The 21,743-nt window shown below is 43.3% G+C and overlaps 1 protein-coding gene across 4 annotated transcripts in view; it reads right to left on the reverse strand.

Moving 5' to 3' along the window:
* Positions 1 to 1,127: 1,127 nt before the first annotated feature.
* Positions 1,128 to 21,743, reverse strand: part of LOC121547416 (SAP30 binding protein) — a 37,353-nt gene continuing 16,737 nt past the window's right edge. Inside the window, exons 5-10 of one of the 4 annotated variants that reach the window (XM_041858690.1) lie at positions 8,262 to 8,350; positions 4,517 to 4,608; positions 4,291 to 4,403; positions 4,113 to 4,171; positions 2,385 to 2,472; positions 1,128 to 2,123 (exon numbers count right to left, since the gene is read on the reverse strand). In XM_041858690.1, coding sequence (XP_041714624.1) covers positions 1,945 to 2,123; positions 2,385 to 2,472; positions 4,113 to 4,171; positions 4,291 to 4,403; positions 4,517 to 4,608; positions 8,262 to 8,350 — 620 coding nt within the window. In that variant the 3' untranslated portion in view covers positions 1,128 to 1,944. Of the gene's footprint in view, positions 2,127 to 2,384; positions 2,473 to 4,067; positions 4,172 to 4,290; positions 4,404 to 4,516; positions 4,609 to 8,261; positions 8,351 to 21,743 lie in introns of all 4 variants that reach the window. The other 3 variants (XM_041858689.1, XM_041858688.1, XM_041858687.1) reach the window with 3 other exon arrangements.

A 21,743-nucleotide genomic window follows, 5' to 3' on the forward strand; every position in this document is an offset into this window, starting at 1 on the left:
GATCCCCTATTTTTTTAAACAAAGGCCAAAACTGCTATTAAATACATTTGCCAGAGCTGCTTTTAAAAGTGTTTTCCCGCGATTGAATTATGAATGGTTTTGCATTGACTGCTTGTCAGAATACATGTTTCCCTCCTATGGCGCTCGCAACTTGAATTCGCCTTGAGAGGAATATTATCTCGCATAGAACACACGAAAACATAGGCTTTCAATGACTTTGCCAAGAGTTACAGTGGGCTACACACTGCTGTCTGAGTTGCCGATGTGGTGCGCATTATAGACTATTTTATTCCCTTCATCTAAATATCGGAGTATCAACAATCATGCATGTCAGTTCAGTGCACACAGCTCAACAGAGAAAATACAATATTTGAGAATACATTTATGTCGTGAACAGACATGCTTATCTGTATTAGGCTGTCATCTCCAAACCACCCCCACGGAGATTTTTATTACAGATCTTTTAAAAAGTACCTCTCCAAAAACCATGACGGAAATCCGTCGCAGTTATGGATAACTTTAACCCTGGGATATGGTTAAGGTTTACTACAGGCTTAAAAGCACTCAAATATATTGTTGATATGGGGATCTGTTGAGGGTAAGCTGATCTAACTTGGACTGTAATTTACTAACTCAAGTAAATTACCCCGATTCTGAACTTTGACCTCTAGCGGTGCTTCAGAAGACTGTGGGGTGGGGTGGTGTGTTATCAAGAGAGGGATAAAAGAAAAGTAAGAGGTGAAGGATGGCTGTAAATCACAACCGCACCTGGCCACATAAATACCCAAAGTGCCCAGTAATGGAGGGAAGGATTGAGGGGGAGCGAGAACGTGGGTAGTGGATAGAAAAGAGACAGAAGGGTAGAAATTGGAGAGGAGAGCGAAAGAAAGGGAGAGACAGCTAGGCAGAAATTCCTCTGGCCAGATTCAGGCCAGTGGCTGCGGTCAATAGATCTGGAACACAATAACACAACCATTCCTTAATTTCCTGGACAGAACATTCAAAGCTTTATCCAGAGAACAGTATGAAAATAATTGTATGATAAAATACTACTTTCATCTTATGTTATGTATAGAAGACAGTTTCTGTTGAACCCAAGACAACCGTACAAGGGAAGCACACTCCGATTGAAAAGGCAGTATGACGTTCGTTTTATTTACCATACTATCATCAGTGATATGTACATTTGTAAAAAATATTCCGCTAAGCTCTTTGAATAGGCCATTGAAAATGAGACAAGAAACGTTGACGCAAACGTCCAGTCTGTGTATTCCCCTTCAGCCTTACTACACCACATCCAGTACATGGTCAAAACATAGAGCCTAGGAAATAGCACAAATATACACTGTGGGTAGAAAGGTAATACTTTTGTAGAGCCCCAAAATAATATAAATATATACTGTACCATAACAGATGGGTTGATACTGTAAGAAACCATTGTACATGAGGATGGAATAGAGAAACTAACTCAAGTTTCAGTCATGAGGCTAGCAACTTATGACATAACTAGGCTACTTTCTAGGTAGGGTGGTTTTCCCAATGGATAGTCTTTAGCTAACACATAAACACTGTTTCTTGTCGACAGAAACAAACAGATCAATGCATACAGGGTGCTGACTGGAGAGCTGGATGAAAAAGGAACCTTATATTGACATCAATGCAGAAAAATTATCTTATTGAATCTCAAGTCAGAATTGAGTCCTTTGACCATATGTTGTAGATCCAATCCCAGAGACTGACGGCAGTAGAGATGCAGAGGTCTTGTACAGCCAGGAGGGATGAATACAGAAATGTTCATGTGACATCCATATTATCTGAAGACATTCTCTCACTCTCCCTCTTTTTGCATTTAGTAATACAGTCACACAGCTCCATGCACACTCACACACTTCTCTCTCTTACACACATCCATCCATTCAAACACACACACTTCCTCATGCCGGTTCACTGCTTGGCTTTCTTCTGGATGGTGCCAACGGCGGAGATGACAGTGGTCTTGGTTCCGCTGGCGGTGGTCGTCACGGAGACCACCCCTGGCAGGGTTGCCGTGGTAGTGAGCAGTGCGGGCTGGGCCAGGGTCACAGGCACTGCAGAGTCCCACTTACTCTTCCTCTTCTGAGCCTCTGCTGGGCGGGAGAGAGGACAGGAGAGAGAGAGAAATAGTGAATGGGAGAGAAGGGAAACCAGATATACTCTATAATCTTAACCTTTCTCTTTCAGGAAGGTCACAAACTAAAAATCAGTCAGGGATGATAATGTTTCTATGGGGTGTGGGGGCTCATCTCTCTGCCAGTGACAATAGAAGTGATGTTGGTGGTGATAGCTGTCTAGGGGTTGGGGCTAGGGGTTGATTTGGAACACAGTTGTGTGTGATGCAAGTGTACCTGTAGCTGTGGTAGTAGCTGCATTGGTGGTGGGAACTGCTGCATTGGTGGGGATTGTTCCCTTCTTAGTGCCCGTCACAAACTCAATCTAGGAGAGGAGCGAGAAGACAAAATACTTGATCATTCTCATACTGCAGAGGGCTGAGCGGAGCCAGGCTGGGTTGTATTGACATGGTGTTGTGATGAGGCTTAATCTCTTGGCAGGACACTTCTCTGGAAGTGTGTGAAGGGAATAAACTAGAGGCAGCTGGTGGCAACATGCCCCTGACACACAGACTGATAAAGGAGAACGGCCCGGTCTGTGATTGGTAAAACAGTAAAGGAGAGGAGTAAATGTATGAACATGGTTGGCAAAGCTATTTTCTCTGAACAGGTACACTACATAGCCAAAAGTAATGTGGACACCCCTTCAAATGAGTGGTTTCGGCTATTTCAGCCACACCCGTTGCTAACAGGTAAACCATTTTTTTTAGCACACTGCCATGCAATCTCCATAGACAAACCATGGCAGTAGAATGGCCCATGAGCTCAGTGACTTAACGTGGCACCGTCATAGGATGCCACCTTTCCAACAAGTCAGTTTGGCAAATTTCTGTCCTGCTAGAGCTGCCGCGGTCAACTGTAAGTGCTGTTATTGTGAAGTGGGAATGTCAAAGAGCAACAACGGCTCAGCCGCAAAGTGGTAGGCCACACAAGCTTACAGAATGGGACCGCCGAGTGCTGAAGTGCTAAAATAGTCGGTCCTCGGTTGCAACACTCACTACCGAGTTCCAAACTGCCTCTGGAAGCAACGTCAGCACAATAACTGTTCGTCGGGAGCTTCATGAAATAGGGTTCCAAGGCCGAGGAGCTGCACATAAGCCTAAGCTCACTATGCACAATGCCAAGCATCGGCTGGAGTGGTGTAAAGCTCGCCGCCATTGGACTCTGGAGCAGTGGAAACGCGTTCTCTGGAGTGATAAATCACGCTTTACCATCTGGCAATCCGACGGACAAATCTGGGTTTGAACACTACTTGCCCGAATGCATAGTGCCAACTGTAGAGTTTGATGGAGGAGGAATAATGGTCTGTGGCTGTTTTAAATGGTTCGGGCTAGGCCCCTTATTTCCAGTGAAGGGAAATCTTAACACTACAGCATACAATGACATTCTAGACGATACTGTGCTTCCAACTTTGCTGCAACAGTTTGGGGAAGGCCCTTTCCTGTTTCAGCATGACAACACCCCCGTGCACAAAGCGAGGTCCATACAGAAATGGTTTGTCGAGATCGGTGCAGAACAACTTGACTGGCCTGCACAGAGCCCTGACCTCAACCATATCGAATACATTTGGGATTAATTGGAACGCCGACTGCGAGCCAGGGCTAATTGCCCAACATCAGTGCCCGACCTCACTAATGCTCTTGTGGCTGAATGAAAGCAAGTCCTCGCAGCAATGTTCCAACATCTAGTGGAAAGCCTTCCCAAAAGAGTGGAGGCTGTTATAGCAGCAAAGGGGGGACCAACTGCATATTAATGCGCATGATTTTGAAATGAGATGTTCAACGTGCAGATGTCCACATACTTTTGGCCATGTAGTGTATATGTTTTTAACAGAGGTTGGGGATGGGGTTAAGAGGAGAGCAGGCATGGGTTTGTTTTGTGAGGTGGGGTTGAAAGCATGTGTATTGGAATTCAGGTTACCTCAGGTCCCCTCTTCAAGTCAATAAAAGCGCCCGTGTCCCTCACCTTCGTCCTGTCCTTCTTGGCTTTCTCCAGTTTATCCATCTCTACTTTCTGAGCTTTGGCTGCAGGGAGGGAAAGAAAACAGTTCAGCTGATAGGACTGCATCAGACTGGCAAGCACATGTAGCCACAAACAAGCACATATGCCTGTCCGCACACATACACACCAATGACTTCCTTACCCAGTGCCTCATAGTAAGAGTCCTCTGACCAGCCGTGAGGATCAAACATGTCTTTAGGGTAGTTGGTTCCCAGTTCATCAATGCCACAGAACTGGATGAGTTTCTCATAGATACTGCAAAGACACACATAGACATGTCAAGAAAAGTATCTGGAAAAGCAACCCGCATATCATCGATGTGATCATAACTCTGTGTGTGTGCCATGAATTAGTGTGCGTGTGTGTACCTGGGATTCCTGAACTCTTTCTTCTTCTGAATGTGGTTGTTTGTGTCAAAGTCTCCATGTAGATTCTTTTCATACAGCTTCTGGATCTTCTCCTGTTGACAGAAAATCAACATATCTGATCAATATAACATAAGAGTCAAATCCCCACTAGTATAGTTTTTACTACAAGCACTTTGTTCGTCTGGTGTGATGTGTATGTCTCACAAGCCTAGATATTTCAGTAAAGCCAGGTGCAGTTGTCCATAACTGGAACTGAACTTGCGACATTCGGCCTCCAAAGCTACCAGTGTATGAACCGCACCAAATGTCTGGTCAATCGGTAGAGGCGTAATGAGCTAGCTTAGCCACTACAGTGTGATAATCGATGAGCAACAAGGCAGCTGAACTTGGCAAAGGCTGAAGCCAGGGTCTTTACTCCAGCCTTGACCCATATATCTGACTGGGCTCTGAATGGAGCCATTGTGTGTCTGCAGTTTCTGATACCTTAGAGCAATATTTGGCAACCAGGCTCCAGGGAGACGCAGGGAGCTGGGCCTGTCAACTGGAGCCAGGGGTATCCACAATTGGAATGTTATGGCACTACTGTATCTACAGTACTCAAAACAGTAAGTTCAATTAGGCCAAATAGTAGGATAACAGTAGCGTTACGTTTATTTTTTGAGATACAATGGTAATGAGGCCCGTTACAATAATGAGGCATACTAACAACACAGACCACACCCTGGCTAATCATTGGCCTGAGTCTTAACTGTCCCCAGCCCTTCCTGTGTGTGTGCTGGTGTTTGTTGCAGCCTAAGGCAAGGTAGTGATTCATCATCAGTGATTCACCTGATAAAGAATATACCTTGTCAGTTGCACAACTGAATTCATTCCACCAAAATGCGTCTTCCGCATTTAACCCAACCCCTCTGAATCAGAGATGTGCGGGGGGGGCTGCCTTAGTCGACGTCATCGGCTCCCGGCGAGCAGTTGTTGTGGGTTAACTGCCTTGCTCAAGGGCAGAACTGAATATTTTTTTCCACCTCAGGGATTTCAACCAGCAACCTTTTGGTTACTGGTCCAACGCTCTTAACCGCTAAGCTATTAAGTAGGTGTATGTGCACACTATAAAGTGCTGAGCTGTTCACTCACCAAGTCAGTCATCCAAACCGTCACCTGCCTCAACACCTACCCAACAAGAACTACATTTACTGATCTAAGTGTTGCATATTTCTCCCTCATGGTTAGGGTTAAGATTTGGGGCGGATACGCCGATCCTAGATCTGTGCATGATGGCAATATCTACCGGGAATGCCAACTTATTTCTGAGGAAAACCTTGGACCAAAGTAAGGATTGAGAGACCAGAGACTGTGTCTAGAGGGATGGAATGTGGACTCTGACAGAGAGCTGACCACTGAGATGTTTTGTCTCTCTTCCTACATGTTGATGTTATTCTCCCACTGGAGGATTCTGCTCTCCAACAGTCTGGAACGTTCTTGAACATTTACCAACAACTGCAGAACACTGCTTGTCTGGCAGCTGGCATTGAACTCTGCTCAGACATTGGAAGGAGGGGCAATTTACAACCTGGAAACCAATATCTCAGACACACACCTTATCCGTTCTCATACCCTCGCCGATTTCAGTACATCATACACTTACCTGTCCGCTAGGGGTGTAACTGTTCACACCGAACCTTTCAGTACGGGGACCTCGGTTCAGTCCGCACTGTGATGCTAAATTAATACATAAAAAAATATATAGAAAAAATTAAAAACACGTGGGCCTCGACCGGGAGGCGCACAATTGGCCCAGCGTCGTCCGGGTTAGGGGAGGGTTTGTCCCATCGCGCTCTAGTGACTCGTGGCCGGCTGGGCGCATGCACGCTGACTTCGGTCGGCAGTTGTACAGTGTTTCCTCTGACACATTGGTGCGGCTGGCTTCCGGGTTAAGCGAGCAGTGTGTCAAGAAGCAGTGCGGCTTGGCAGGGTCATGTTTCGGAGGATACAATACTCTTGACCTTCGCTTGTCCCGAGTTCATACGGGAGTTGCAGCGATGGGACAAGACTAACTACCAATTGGATATCACAACATTTTTGGGAAAAAAAGGGGTAAAACCAAAGTGTTGGTATTTCAGACACGCTCCTATAGACTATACCTACGCTGCATTGTATGCCTCAATTCAATCTGAGCAGTGTTTTTTTTGTGGCTATTCTGTTAAAACTAGAGCCTATGCGCACTTTGTAATCAAAATTCTAATCTTAAGTGGCAGTCCTTTTGGGAGCCGCAGCCTGGAACTAGTTCTGTACGATGGCGAGTGGTGGGGTCGATAAACCAGTTTGGGAACATTTTGTCTTCCCAGTAGTTTACAACTGCGATGGACAGAGAGAGTATGTCGCCACTGCTCAACGAGAATAACCTATGCCAGTGGTTCCCAACTCCAGTCCTCGAGTACCCCCAACAGTTACACACTTTTATTGTAGCCCCAGACAAGAACACCTGATTCAACTTGTCAACTAATCATCAGGCCCTCAATGAGTTGAATCAGGTGTTTTGTGTCTGGGGCTACAGCAACGTGTGCTGTTGGGGGTACTCGAGGAGTTGGGAACCACTGGACTATGCAGCGGCCAACACCTCAAGCATGTTTTTACACCGACATCACCCCAGTATTCCTACCACAAAACGGAAACACACACACAAAAACATTTAGTCTCCCCTCTGCATTCAAGCAGCCCTTCACAGCCGATTCTGACCGGGACAAAGAAATTACAAGAGCGATAGGTATGTTTATAGCCGTGGATATGCGCCCATTCTCAGTGGTTGAGAAGAATAGGAGGTTTCAGCAACCTGTGGAAGTGCTTGAGCCACGTTACGAACTTCACTCTCCTGTACCCACTTCAGCAAACAGGTACTCCCCGCTCTATAGAAGCAGGCTAAAGCTGAAGTTGTCAATGAATTGGCTAATGCACCCTGTGTTTTGCTTACTACAGATGGATGGACCTCCAGGGCTACAGAGAGCTACTTGACAGTGACAGCCCATCACATTACCCCAGAGTGGGAAATGAGAAGTACGTGCCACAGGCACGCTCCCTTTATGAGTCACACAAGTGTGCATAATTTATCTCTTTGTAAGAAAACATTATAGCATAGGCCTATACAATGTCTAAGCCACGTTTACATATTGATTTCACACGCATATTGCACTTTATTGTGGTGTTATTGTTGATGAGTAATCGTGTTTTCATTTAAGAAAATACAAAGTGTTGGTATTCCGGATGGTGCTCTCATCAGGCATTATATGACTCATGATCATATATTGAATCAGGAATACCAACACTTTGGATTTTCTTAAATAAACTAAAATTAACTACAGTAACTGTTTGCATTACATTTTTCCCGCTGTACCGAAACGTGACCCGAAAAACCGCAATACCTACCGAACCATGGGTTTGGTGAACCGTTACACCCTTACTGTCCTCCCTCCAGTAGTCTGCTACTTGTTGACAGAGAGCTTACCGTGTCACTGCTGACTATGGTGGTACTGTAGGCCAGTGTGACAAATGTGAAAGTGATGGTTGTTTAGACCAGGTGACCAGACCAGTTTAGACAGAGGAATTTCACAGGTATGTCAGACGTGCAAGAGTGGTAGTCATATAGCACAGGTAAGTTCAGGTGAATTGAGAGACAGGTAAGTAGAGATACAGTACATAACTATGGAAGTAGGGGTGTGAGTGGAAGACAAAGCCCAGGTATGTGTCTGTGTACCTGTAGGTGACTGGAGCAGCGTCCTGGTGGTTCAGGGGGGATCCGGATCTTGTCAGGCGACATGTTCCTCACCTTCTCTGAGAACAGAGCTGGGGCGGAGATACAGAGAGAAACAACCAATCAGATGAGCAGACTACAGACAGATATAGATGCTGAATAAATGCCCATGACAGTCTAGTAGCTACTTTTTATCTTTAGAGGTGAACCCAGAAATTATGTCTGTAAAGTCAGTGAGTGTTGAATCAACATGTTAGATGCATTCCTAAGCTGACGGTTGTTCTGTGTGTGTGTGTGTGTGTGTGTGTGTGTGTAGGAGCATCTGGTCCTGGTACGAGACCTAGGCACCACACCCAGTCAGGGAGTGTCTGTTGGGGCTTGTGTAGAGAAGCGAGGCTCCCCTTTTTTCCAACTCTTCCCTCCTTTCTCTACCTTCTCTTCCTTTCTTTCTCTGACTCCAGGCCAGACATTCTTCAGTGTCACTAGAGCCTCATCACCAGGAGAGCATTTTACAGGTCACTCAGCACCGTCAATCTAATACAGCCTTTAAAATCAGGGGTGTTGAACTCATTTTGCCCCGGGGGACGCATTCGGTTGTCATTGAGGTCCGGAGGGCCACACTGAAAATTGGTATATATCCTTGCTGTCAAAACGTGCAAAACATTGTCCTCTATCCATCGTTTTTGGAACTGTCGATGCACCCTGACTGTCTAGTGATTATTAGCGAGCTGGACAGTCAAGAAACCAACCTGATCTGTTTCAAGTCAGGATTTGACGTAATGTGGATGAACGTCTAATTTTGACCCATTAATTCCACGTGGTTACAGGGTTCAAGAAATTGTAGGAATATAGGTCCATTATCATTTCTACCCAGTTTCAATTTGGTTTTAGTATTTTAAAGTTTGTTTCCCCCCGGATCCAGCCCGTATGTTTGACACCCCTGCTTTAAAAATCGTTGAGAAAAAAATGTCTGCGTACATTTTGTATGTGAGAACAGTTAAGTAGGGTCCTTTAGCCTGTATTGTAGGTCACATACAGTATGTTGTGTAGTGAACCAGCTACTCCATGCACCCAACACACTCCACTTCAGTCCTTACAGGTCGTGTGATCCCTCTATAATCTTCCCCTCCTCTCAATCGCTCTCTTTACTGTTTTCCCTTTCTTTTCCAACTCATCTCACCTCACCCTTCTTCTACTCGTTTTGTTTGATGCCCAGGTGAAACCAAAAACAAACCCCCACCCCTCACACTACCCTGCTTGAACTTACCCTGGCCTCTCCTCCCCCACCCCCCTCCTGTCTTGTGTCTGTAGGTGAGAGGGGTATGACACTCCTACAGGGAGGGGCATTACCCTCTGCTACTGGCAAACTGACCAAGTCAAATCAAATCAAATTTTATTGGTCACGTGTTTAGCAGATGTTATTGCGGGTGTAGCGAAAAGCTTGAGCTTCTAGCTCCGACAGTGCAGTAATATCTAACAAGTAATATCTAACAATTTCACAACATATACCCAATACACACAAATCTAAGTAAGGAATGGAATTAAGAAAATATACATATATGACGAGCAATGACAGAGCGGCATTGACTAAGATACAGTAGAATAGTATAGAATACAGTATATACACATTTGAGATGAGTAATGCAAGATATGTAAACATTATTAAAGTGACTAGTGTTCCATTTCTTAAAGTGGCCAGTGATTTCTAGTCTGTCTATAGGCAGCAGCCTCTAAAGTGCTAATGATGGCTGTTTAACAGTCTGATGGCCTTGAGATAGAAGCTGTTTTTCAATCTCTCGGTCCCAGCTTTGATGCACCTGTACTGACCTTGCCTTCTGGATGATAGCGGGGTGAACAGGCAGTGACTCGGATGGTTGATGTCCTTGATGATCTTTTTTGGCATTCCTGTGCTGTAGGTGTCCTGGAGGGCGGGTAGTTTGCCCCCTGTAATGCGTTGGGCAAAACGCACCAACCTCTGGAGAGCCCTGCGGTTGCGGGCGGTGCAGTTGCCGTACCAGGCGGTGATACAGCCCAACAGGATACTCTCAATTGTGCAACTGTAAAAGTTTGTGAGGGTTTTAGGTGCTAAGCCAAATTTCTTCAGCCTCCTGAGGTTGAAGAGGCTCTGTTGCGCCTTCTTCACCACTGTCTGTGTGGGTGGACCATTTCAGTTTGTCAGTGATGTGTACGCCAAGGAACTTGAAGCTTTCCACCTTCTCCACTGCGGTCCAGTCGATGTGGATAGGGGGGTGCACCCTCTGCTGTTTCCTGAAGTCCACGATCATCTCCTTTGTTTTGTTGACGTTGAGTGAGAGGTTATTTTCCTGGCACCACACTCCCAGAGCCCTCACCTCCATGTAGGCTGTCTCGTCTTGTTGGTAATCAAGCCTACTACTGTTGTGTCGTCTGCAAACTTGATGATTGAGTTGGAGGCGTGCTTGGCCACGCAGTCATGGGTGAACAGGGAGTACAGGAGTGGGCTGAGCACGCACCCTTGATGAGCTTGGAGGGTACTATGGTGTTGAATGCGGAGCTATAGTCAATGAACAGCATTCTTACATAGGTATTCCTCTTGTCCAGATGGGATAGGGCAGTGTGCAGTGTGATGGCAATTGCATCGTCTGTGGATCTATTGGGGCGGTAAGCAAATTGAAGTGGGTCTAGGGTGACAGGTAAGGTAGAGGCGATATGATCCTTGACTGGTCTCTCAAAGCACTTCATGATGACAGAGGTGAGTGCTACAGGGCGATAGTCATTTAGTTCAGTTACCTTTGCTTTCTTGGGTACAGAAACAATGGTGGCCATCTTGAAGCATGTGGGGACAGCAGACTGGGATAGGGAGAGATTGAATATGTCTGTAAACACACCAGCCAGCTGGTCTGCGCATGCTCTGAGGACGCAGCTAGGGATGCCATCTGGGCCGGCAGTCTTGCGAGGGTTAACACGCTTAAATGTCTTACTCATGTTGGCCTCGGAGAAGGAGAGCCCACAGTCATTGGTAGTGGGCCGCGTCGGTGGCACTGTGTTATCCTCAAAGCGGGCGAAGAAGGTGTTTAGCTTGTCCGGAAGCAAGACGTCGGTGTCGGCGACGTGGCCCGTTTTCCTTTTGTAGTCCGTGATTGTCTGTAGACCCTGCCACATACGTCTCGTGTCTGAGCCGTTGAATTGAGACTCCACATTGTCTCTATACTGACGCTTTGCCTGTTTGATTGCCTTGCGGAGTGAATAGCTACACTGTTTGTATTCTGCCATATTCCCAGTCACCTTGCCATGGTTAAATGCGGTTCACGGACAGGCGTACACACACACACACACACATAAAGAAACCATAACAGTCATGATGTACTCAGTGACAAGCATACACTAAACACAAATATGCACTTGGCTGAACAGTAGAAAATACCATGGCCTGGGGTAGGGAAAAACCTGACCAGGCATGTCTGATGAGTCATGGGCCCTAGCATGAGCATGTGTTGCTTTACATGAACACAGGCTGCGATGTGTGTGTGTGGCAACAGGCACATAGCAGACATACTGTACAGTGATAGTGGTCTGAATTAGGGTTGAATGGCAGGAACCCGGTTACCGAGATTTATCACCCAAAACCACTCTCCTTTCCCGGAAGAAATAACTGCGAGAAACCGGTAAATTATAATAAATTATTTATATGAACAGCATGACCTGAAATAGAACTGTTAAATTATACGTGATGTCTAAATCTGGCTTCTCTGCGGCCTTCTCTCTGCATGATGAATCATCAATGCTCAGGGTGGGGACAGACAGCCCGTCTCAGTATGGAGCGCAGTTCACAATACATGTAGACCTATCACCAACATGGTAACTTTTCTTCTTGTGACAGGTAGGTCTACATTTGCTGCAGCATAGCCTATGCTACAGTAATATAAGGACCGAATGTGCGTCTAACTTACCCATCTCCATCTTGTTTTTGGGGGTCACATTTTTTAAAACGGTAAATACATTTTTTAAATTGCAGCTGCAGAGTTTTAAAATAGCCTATCACTTGAATATCGTTGGTTTAAATCAGTGCACGCGCAAGAACTCTCACGCAGTCTCTCTCTCTCCATCACTTCCATTCAAATTACATCCAAAATAGATAATCCTGTTCAAGATTGATATCTAGCAGGCCTAGCCTTCCTCGTTCAGGTAATAAATTAAATACAGTATTAGCCTTATATTTAGCTAATGAATGATGGGTCTCTTGCGCAATATGCACGCACCTGTGCTCTGCTGGCCTCTCCTTATAAAACGCTCCTTAGCTCTTGGAGTCCCATGCAGGAAAAGCTAGACTAGTACAGCTTGCTGGACATTAACCAAGACTATTCGAATGTTAAATACAGCAGCCAATAGAATTCATGGGTAGTTTGAAAGAAGTGCGAACGCTTGATGGCGGTAGGCTATTCAGTTATTTATTTATTCAGACCCATAGCCATTCAATCTTCATGAAGAGAAGTGAAAGCCTTCTGCATCTAATTCTAGTCCTATATTATTCAAGCATGTCATTAAAATGATGACTATAAGGACAACAACACGTATTTAATTTAACTGTTGAAAGCGAGGAAGGAATGAAGCAACACTAGAGAGAGAGAAAGAGGTAGGCAGGCTAATAACACTAGAGGAAATATTCTGAAAGGTATAAATGCGTCAGCCTACTAATTATACAAATAGGCCCCATTATATTTCAAAATTAAAATCAAAATTCGCTAGCCTATACTTGTAACTTTGTAGTCAGCACGTGCTGCACCAGAATAGCATGTTCTCTCCCTGCTTTATCATGGTTTGAACGAGGTGTGTAATTCCAGTCTGTATAATACAATAGACTATAATACAATACAGTAATACAGTTCACACTCAAAAAGATTAGCCTACTGTTGCATGTTTCATTTACTTACCCAAGAGAGTATGAGTGTGTGTGTGTATATATATATATATATATATATATATATATATATATATATATATATATATATATATATATATATATATATATATATATATATATATATATATATATATAGCTACATGACGTGCTTTTATGTTTTTCTGTTGTGCGTAATGTGCAATAGCCTATATACAGTGAGGGAAAAAAGTATTTGATCCCCTGCTGATTTTGTACGTTTGCCCACTGACAAAGAAATTATCAGTCTATAATTTTAATGGTAGGTTTATTTGAACAGTGAGAGACAGAATAACAACAACAAAAATCCAGAAAAACGCATGTCAAAAATGTTATAAATTGATTTGCATTTTAATGAGGGAAATAACTATTTGACCCCCTCTCAATCAGAAAGATTTCTGGCTCCCAGGTGTCTTTTATACAGGTAACGAGCTGAGATTAGGAGCACACTCTTAAAGGGAGTGCTCCTAATCTCAGTTTGTTACCTGTATAAAAGACACCTGTCCACAGAAGCAATCAATCAATCAGATTCCAAACTCTCCACCATGGCCAAGACCAAAGAGCTCTCCAAGGGTGTCAGGGACAAGATTGTAGACCTACACAAGGCTGGAATGGGCTACAAGACCATCACCAAGCAGCTTGGTGAGAAGGTGACAACAGTTGGTGCGATTATTCGCAAATGGAAGAAACACAAAAGAACTGTCAATCTCCCTCGGCCTTGGGCTCCATGCAAGATCTCACCTCGTGGAGTTGCAATGATCATGAGAAAGGTGAAGAATCAGCCCAGAACTACACGGGATGATCTTGTCAATGATCTCAAGGCAGCTGGGACCATAGTCACCAAGAAAACAATTGGTAACACACTATGCCGTGAAGGACTGAAATCCTGCAGCGCCCGCAAGGTCCCCCTGCTCAAGAAAACACATATACAGGCCCGTCTGAAGTTTGCCAATGAACATCTGAATGATTCAGAGGAGAACTGGGTGAAAGTGTTGTGGTCAGATGAGACCACAATCGAGCTCTTTGGCATCAACTCATCTCGCCCTGTTTGGAGGAGGAGGAATGCTGCCTATGACCCCAAGAACACCATCCCCACTGTCAAACATGGAGGTGGAAACATTATGCTTTGGGGGTGTTTTTCTGCTAAGGGGACAGGACAACTTCACCGTATCAATGGGACGATGGTTGGCGCCATGTACTGTCAAATCTTGGGTGAGAACCTCCTTCCCTCAGCCAGGGCATTGAAAATGGGTCGTGGATGGGTATTCCAGCATGACAATGACCCAAAACACACGGCCAAGGCAACAAAGGAGTGGCTCAAGAAGAAGCACATTGTGGTCCTGGAGTGGCCTAGCCAGTCTCCAGACCTTAATCCCATAGAAAATCTGTGGAGGGAGCTGAAGGTTCGAGTTGCCAAACGTCAGGCTCGAAACATTAATGATTTGGAGAAGATCTGCAAAGAGGAGTGGGACAAAATCCCTCCTGAGATGTGTGCAAACCTGGTGGCCAACTACAAGAAACGTCTGACCTCTGTGATTGCCAACAAGGGTTTTTCCACCAAGTACTAAGTCATGTTTTGCAAAGGGGTCAAATACTTATTTCCTCATTAAAATGCAAATCAATTTATGACATTTTTGACATAACATTTTTTGGATTTTTTTGTTGTTATTCTGTCTCTCACAGTTCAAATAAACCTACCATTAAAATTATAGACTGATCATGTCTGTCAGTGGGCAAACGTACAAAATCAGCAGGGGATCAAATACTTTTTTCCCCTCACTGTAACATATACATTCAGGTCCATAAGTATTTGGACAGTGACACAATTTGCTTAATTTTGGCTCTGTACGCCACCACAATGGATTTGAAAGGAAACAATCAAGATGTGCTTTAAGTGTAGACTTTCATCTTTAATTTAAGGAGGGTGTTCTTGATCTGGCCAACTGTTGTGAAGGGGTTTTTCTTCACCAGGGAAATAATTGTTTTCCGTGGTGTTCCTTTTGTTTTCCGTGGTGTTCCTTTTGGTGTTCTTTCTTTTTAAGAATGTACCAAATAGTTGATTTGTCCACACCTAATGTTTTTGCTCTCTCTCTGATGGGTTTGTTTAGATTTTTCAGCCTAATGATGGCTTGCTTCACTGGCAGTGACAGCTCTTTGGACTTCATATTGAGGGTTAACAGCAACAGATTCCAAATGCAAAATGGCACACTTGAAATCAACGCTAGACCTTTTACCTGCTTACTTGTAAAATGAACTAACGAGGGAATAACACACACCTGGTCATGGAACAGCTGAGCAGCCAATTGTCCAATTACTTTTGGTGCCTTAAAAAGAGGATGTAAATACCCTCAAATGAAAGCTGAAAGTCTGCACATTCAGCTCACATTCATTATTTAATTTCAACTCCAATATGCTGTGGTAGACAGCTAAAATAATAATAACTTGGTCAATGTCCAAATATTTATGGACCTGACTGTATATATTGGATCACCGCACAATCATTTGGGCTTTTTTGGGCTTGGGCTCATTAAATGTCTAATGTAGGGCTCATAAAATGTATTTAATGTATGGCTCATCAGGCTCAGGTAGCATCAGCCTTGAATTTTTGATCAAAGCGCTTATCTATGTATATGCTTTATAATGCTTTTGAATGACACTTACGGTTTTGGCGGCAAATACCAGGTTATCAGAAAAATGATTTATTCTCAGGATGGAACATTTGTAAAATACCGGGAAAATATTCAACCCTAGTCTGAATCACAGCTCTCTCTAAACCACAAGAGGCCCCAGCCCTGCATGATCACCTCTGACTAGGCCTACCTAAAGCTACTTCTGAATAACAGTAGCTTTAACAGCGGTTTGATATAGCAAGATATGAATAACTTGCGTTAATATGAAAACGTATTTGTTTTGGTGGATGTTCAAAGTTTGTAAAGCAATAATATGGCAACTGCATGGTCAAGTCCAAAGTGTAGTCTATATTCAGCAGATATACACAGAGTAGCTGCAAAAATGGACATTGAAAGGCAGGCAGACAGACAGTGAGACAGAGCCAGTGAGATAGAGAGACATGTGGCTGTTACTGCCAGACAACCAGAGAGGAAACAGACAGAGCTCAAGTCTCATTCAACAGCCAGCCAGACAATTCAACTCCCACCATTAAACAGACAAAGCCCATCTTCATGCTGCTTGCTGGCCTGGCGCTGCATGAGACCTTTAGACCAGAACTCTGTGACATTTCCTCCGAACAGAAGCCAACCCAGTGGAACAGACAACAACAGACTGGGCCCAGGGATGGAATGTACAGTGACCATGATGATGAGTCACAGTTAAGACACTGGACAGTGGCTGTGTTTTTCCAAAAGCTTTTGTCAATTTCCCGGTCTGTTTTGTTGGGAGTAATATGGAGAGGGGGTTGTACAGAGCATGTATGCCATTCTATTTCGGCGTTAGCAGGCTCTAGTATACACTGCAGAGGAAGTGAAGGTACGATGGGTACGTACTACTCTTTTATGGCCTAATACTGTAGAGCAGTGTATCAGCCAGGGCCACTCCCTGTTCTCTCCTGTCCTCCTGCTGCTGCTTTTGTTACACTCATATCCTGTCTTGCTCCGAGCACACACACACATACCTTCCGTCAGCTAATGCTGCACCAACGCCCACCGCTTGTGTACCTGCGAGTGAGTATATGTTGACCACATGACTCACAGGCCCAACGGGTGTATGACCATTTCCTGTGACACATTTATAACCTGAATGACCCTGTCTGAAGACAAACAAAGACGTATTGTACCGCTTAGGGTTGGGCGATATTCCGACAGCATCGTTAATCGACGATGATTGGCAGCCACGACATCGTGATGTGACAGACGATGGTTTAGCCCATTTGAACTTAACTGGCACTGTGCAGTAAAGAACAGAGTTGTGCAGTGCACAGCAGGGACAAGTGACACTTGTTTCTATTTTATATAACCTATTTAAATAAATATGTTCGATACAGAACGCAAAAGAAGAATGTAGGCCAGACCGAGCAGAGAATTCCACCAAAGCAGCACAAAATGTCCAGTCAGAAAATATTGTTTCTCTCTCTGTCTATCAGATGCATGGGCATTAGGCAACTATTTTTTAAATAAAGGACACTCCTTAACTATCTTGTGTCTAGCAGTTTTAAAAGACGTAGCCTATATTCCCTTCTCTCTCCATTCGATAGGCTATGAATATGACTTTGGGCTATAGGCTACGCTTTCATAGTTTTATGCATTGCTTTCGCAACAATGAATTTAACGGAGTTAAATCTCAAAAAGTTGTTTGAATTGCCTAGACATTTAAGGTAGCCAGGGGACTAATAATGAGAGAGAAAAACAGTATCAATAGCCTATAGAAAAATCTAATTACAAGTTTAATCAGGTTTAAGCTTATTAAGAAATAAATTATCCACGCGGGTTGGGAAAATCCCTCCATGCGAGGTTGAAAATAGGGGTGTGAACGTTTAAATGAAATTGAATCATTCATGTTAAAAATCCCTAAACAAAGAAAAGTGTTTTTTCCACCACAAAATGCATTTATCAAGATCATTAATGGATATATCCAAGGTAAAACAGATGAAAATGCACATAGTTTGCTGTCATTTCAGCTGCTTGATGTGATTGTGTGTTAGCTTTAGTTGGCTAACTAGCTAGCTAGCCAACAAAGGAGAAGTAACGTTAGCCTTGCTATCCTCCATAACCATCTTTTATTGACTGACTCGACAATCAGCTGGGTGTTGCCTATTTATTAAATATTTATTAAATCATTATTATTAAAAGGTTATTTTCTCTCATCATCATGATGATTTCTTTAGCAAAGCAACATGGAATGAATTGAATGAACGACTGGGTCAAAACATGAGAATATAATTAACGACCAGCCTGTTTGGTTAGCAACTTCAGAACTAACAACTGGCTTTTGCCCGGACTATATCGTCTGGTGGTAGGATGAAATATACCGAATTTACTCATTAAAATAAAGTTAATGAAAAGATGTTGTTTATCTTTTTTTAAATATGTTGGCAACCACTTCATAAAAGCAATAAGAGCCTCGAACTTGGGAATTATCATGTGATAACTCCCTTGGCTTCGCCTCGGGCCTAAGAACAGCCCTTAAGGGCCATCCACACCAAGGCGATAACCGTAACGATATCTATAACGATAAATTATACATAACTAAACGTTGGCAAGCATTCACACCAGCAGACCGTTTATCGTTCTGCAGTACACCTGTCAATCAACTGATCAACACATCCTACTGCGCACTGTAGGCCTATTAATAAGGTGGTACCACAGACCATTCAGTGCTTTCAGGCTGTGTTCATTGTCATAGTGACCACTGGTACTCGGGCCGAGTCCACTTCAGCTTATCCGGCCAGATGAACTTTTTCAGGATAGGGCCATTTGAGGTTATTCGGCTGGTGCTGAAATACCAATATTAAAAAACTAAGAATTGTGATATTTGGGCCAAGAAACACGAGCAATGGACATTAGACCGGTGGAAATGTGTCCTTTGGTCTGGAGTCCAAATTGGAGATTTTTGGTTCCAACCGCTTTGTCTTTGTGAGACGCGGTGTGGGTGAACGGATGATCTCCGTATGTGTATTTCCCACCATAAAGCATGGAGGAGGTGGTGTTATGGTGTGGGGGTGCTTTGCTGGTGACAATGTGATTTATTTAGAATTCAAGGCACATTTAACCAGCATGGCTACCACAGCATTCTGCAGTGATACGCCATCCCATCTGATTTGGGCTTAGTGCGACTATCATTTGTTTTTCAACAGGACAATGACCCAACACACCTCCAGGGTATGTAAGGGCTATTTTACCAAGGAGAGTGATGGAGTGCTGCATCAGATAATAATAATAATAATAATATGCCATTTAGCAGACGCTTTTATCCAAAGCGACTTACAGTCGTGCGTGCATACATTTTTGTGTATGGGTGGTCCCGGGGATCGAACCCACTACCTTGGCGTTACAGATGACCTGGCCTCCACAATCCTCCGACCTCAACCAAATTGAGATGGTTTGGGATGAGTTGGACCGCAGAGTGAAGGAAACGCAGCCAACAAGTGCTCAGCATATGTGGGAACTCCTTCTAGACTGTTGGAAAAGCATTCCAGGTGAAGATGTTTGAGAGAATGCCAAGAGTGTGCAAAGCTGTAATCAAGGCAAAGGGGGGCTATTTGAAGAATCTTTCTATTTAGATGTGTTTAACATTTTTTTGGTTACTACATGATTCCATATGTGTTATTTCATAGTTTTGATGTCTTCACTATTCTTCTACAATGTAGAAAATAGTAAAATTTAAGAAAAACCCTTGAATGAGTAGGTGTTCTAAAACTTTTGACCGGTAGTGTAGGTCTGTGTCTTATTTCAATATCCTACTACAATCCACCAGGATTTACAAAACCCTATTTTTATCCTATTTATTTCCATCAATAATTAGTAAAAAATGATTGCACCGGAGAATATGACAATTATATTTTCCCTTAAAGCTTTTAAGCAATTAACAATGCGTGCAGTAAGTTTATTTTAGTTTCAGTAGCTAAATAAGCTAAAACTTGGATTGGAATCGGTCTGTCTCGCAGTAATAGATCTCTGTACGCGGACTGCCTGCTTCCTCTTGCTCAGAGTTTCTCGAAATGTTTCTCGAAATGTACACAACATATTAGACTGCTAAGTGGTAGTCCCTGCTCTCCTGCAAACTTGTATTGTTTTTGTAAGTAAAGTGGTGGTTTGTTGGGGAGAAGAACATCAAGGAAAGTTTAGCTAGCTAGCTGGCTAATTTTAGCTAGTTGGCTAATTTTAGCTAGTTAACGTTAGCTTTCTGGCTAATCCTCCATTGACATGGTAAGCTAGCTAACGTTTTGACATTTTGATATCTGTTTAGTTAATGTGTGTATGTGTGTGAGCGATGATCACAATAACTTTACAAAACATTGTCATGTCAACATTGTGTCATGCTAGCTGTGTGTGTGTGTGTGAGTGAGAGAGATGGTTGAAAACACATTTAGGAAACATTGAGTGAGTGAGACATTTTACGCTAGCCTAATTCTTGAAATGTGTACCCTCCAATATGGATGTGAAGTTTTTCATGATTCATCAGGGAACCTTGTATTTTGTATTTGACAAGAATATACATTTTGCCTATCCCTGCTCCCCCTCAACACTCATTCTAACGTTACAACTGTCAACTGCCATTTTCAATTCTTGATTCTCTTTTTTGCAGGAATCTTCTAGCTTGGATGGAAGAGGGAACAAAGGGAAGGAGTACAGAAGTTATTCAGCCAGCTGACTAAGAAATCTAAATAGCCTATGTTTTGCTCTCTCTAGCTCTCTCCATAGGTCTGCCTGACTGCCAGATTGCTTAAGGGGAAAATAGTCAATGTACTTGCTAGGCTAAGTCTAATTTAGTGAAGACCTTAAGTAATGGTTAATCATGATTTGTCTAGGTCTCTACAGTTCCTGAACATGTCAATGACCTGATGCATGGTCTCTACAGCAGTGCTTGTCCACCCACTCAGTTACCTATTCTGCCACATCCCAGGGAAAGGAGAGAGCAGCACCACCACCATTCCTTAAATCCATAGTAAAGTTATGTGCAAAATGTATTTTTTCTTCTGTTTGATACTCTGATCTTCAATGTGTATTGATTGCTACTAGCCAGCTTTGTAAGAGCTATGCTGATGATCATTAATGTTTTTTCTCTGCAACTGGATTCTCCAAGAGACATGCTATTCAGCTGCCCATGATCGCCTTACACTCTTAGAAAAAAAGTGCTACCTAGAACCTAAAAGGGTTCATCGGCTGTCCCCATAGGAGAACCCTTTTGGTTCCAGGTAGAATTCCTTTGGGTTCCATGTAGCACCCTTTCCACAGAGGGTTCTACATGGAACCCAAACGAATTCAACCTGGAACCCAAAAGTGTTCTCCTATGGGGACAGCCGAATAACCCTTTTGGAACCCTTTTTTCTATGAGTGTAGTGTAAGTAAATACAATTGAAACAGCACTGCTTCTAATAATATTAGTTTGTAAAGCAAATAAAACCCTATTTTAACTCGCCTTTTTTTTCTCCAGGTGCAAAACCCTTGTGTCCTGATTCAACACACACCTCCCTTGGTGAGTCAAGTAAAGTTTCTCCCATTTCTCTCTAGCTTATTCTCCCTGTCGCTCACTCAAACTGACACGTGTGCAGATGCAGAGAAGAGGAAGAGATTTGCCAATTACACCCATTTCTAACAATGTTTGACATACAACTTTTGAAAAATATAATATTTTATTGTCTCTTTAATGCCACTTTAATTTACCTTTCTTGGGGGAACTTATGTCCGGGAAATGTCCTCAGGATTATGGAGCGGTGCGTTTATAAAAAGTTGTTTGAATATTACAACATGTATTAGGATTAAGCAAAACTTTACCATTTAGAGATGAGTAAAAAAAAAAGTCATTATCCAACTACTGTCTAATTTTGATAACCTCTTAAAATGTTTTAGATTGATGACCATTGAATTAAAATGTCCCACTTCAATATGAAGGGA

The sequence above is a fragment of the Coregonus clupeaformis genome, chromosome 31 (assembly GCF_020615455.1).
Source record: "Coregonus clupeaformis isolate EN_2021a chromosome 31, ASM2061545v1, whole genome shotgun sequence".
Classification (NCBI taxonomy): Eukaryota; Metazoa; Chordata; class Actinopteri; order Salmoniformes; family Salmonidae; genus Coregonus; species Coregonus clupeaformis.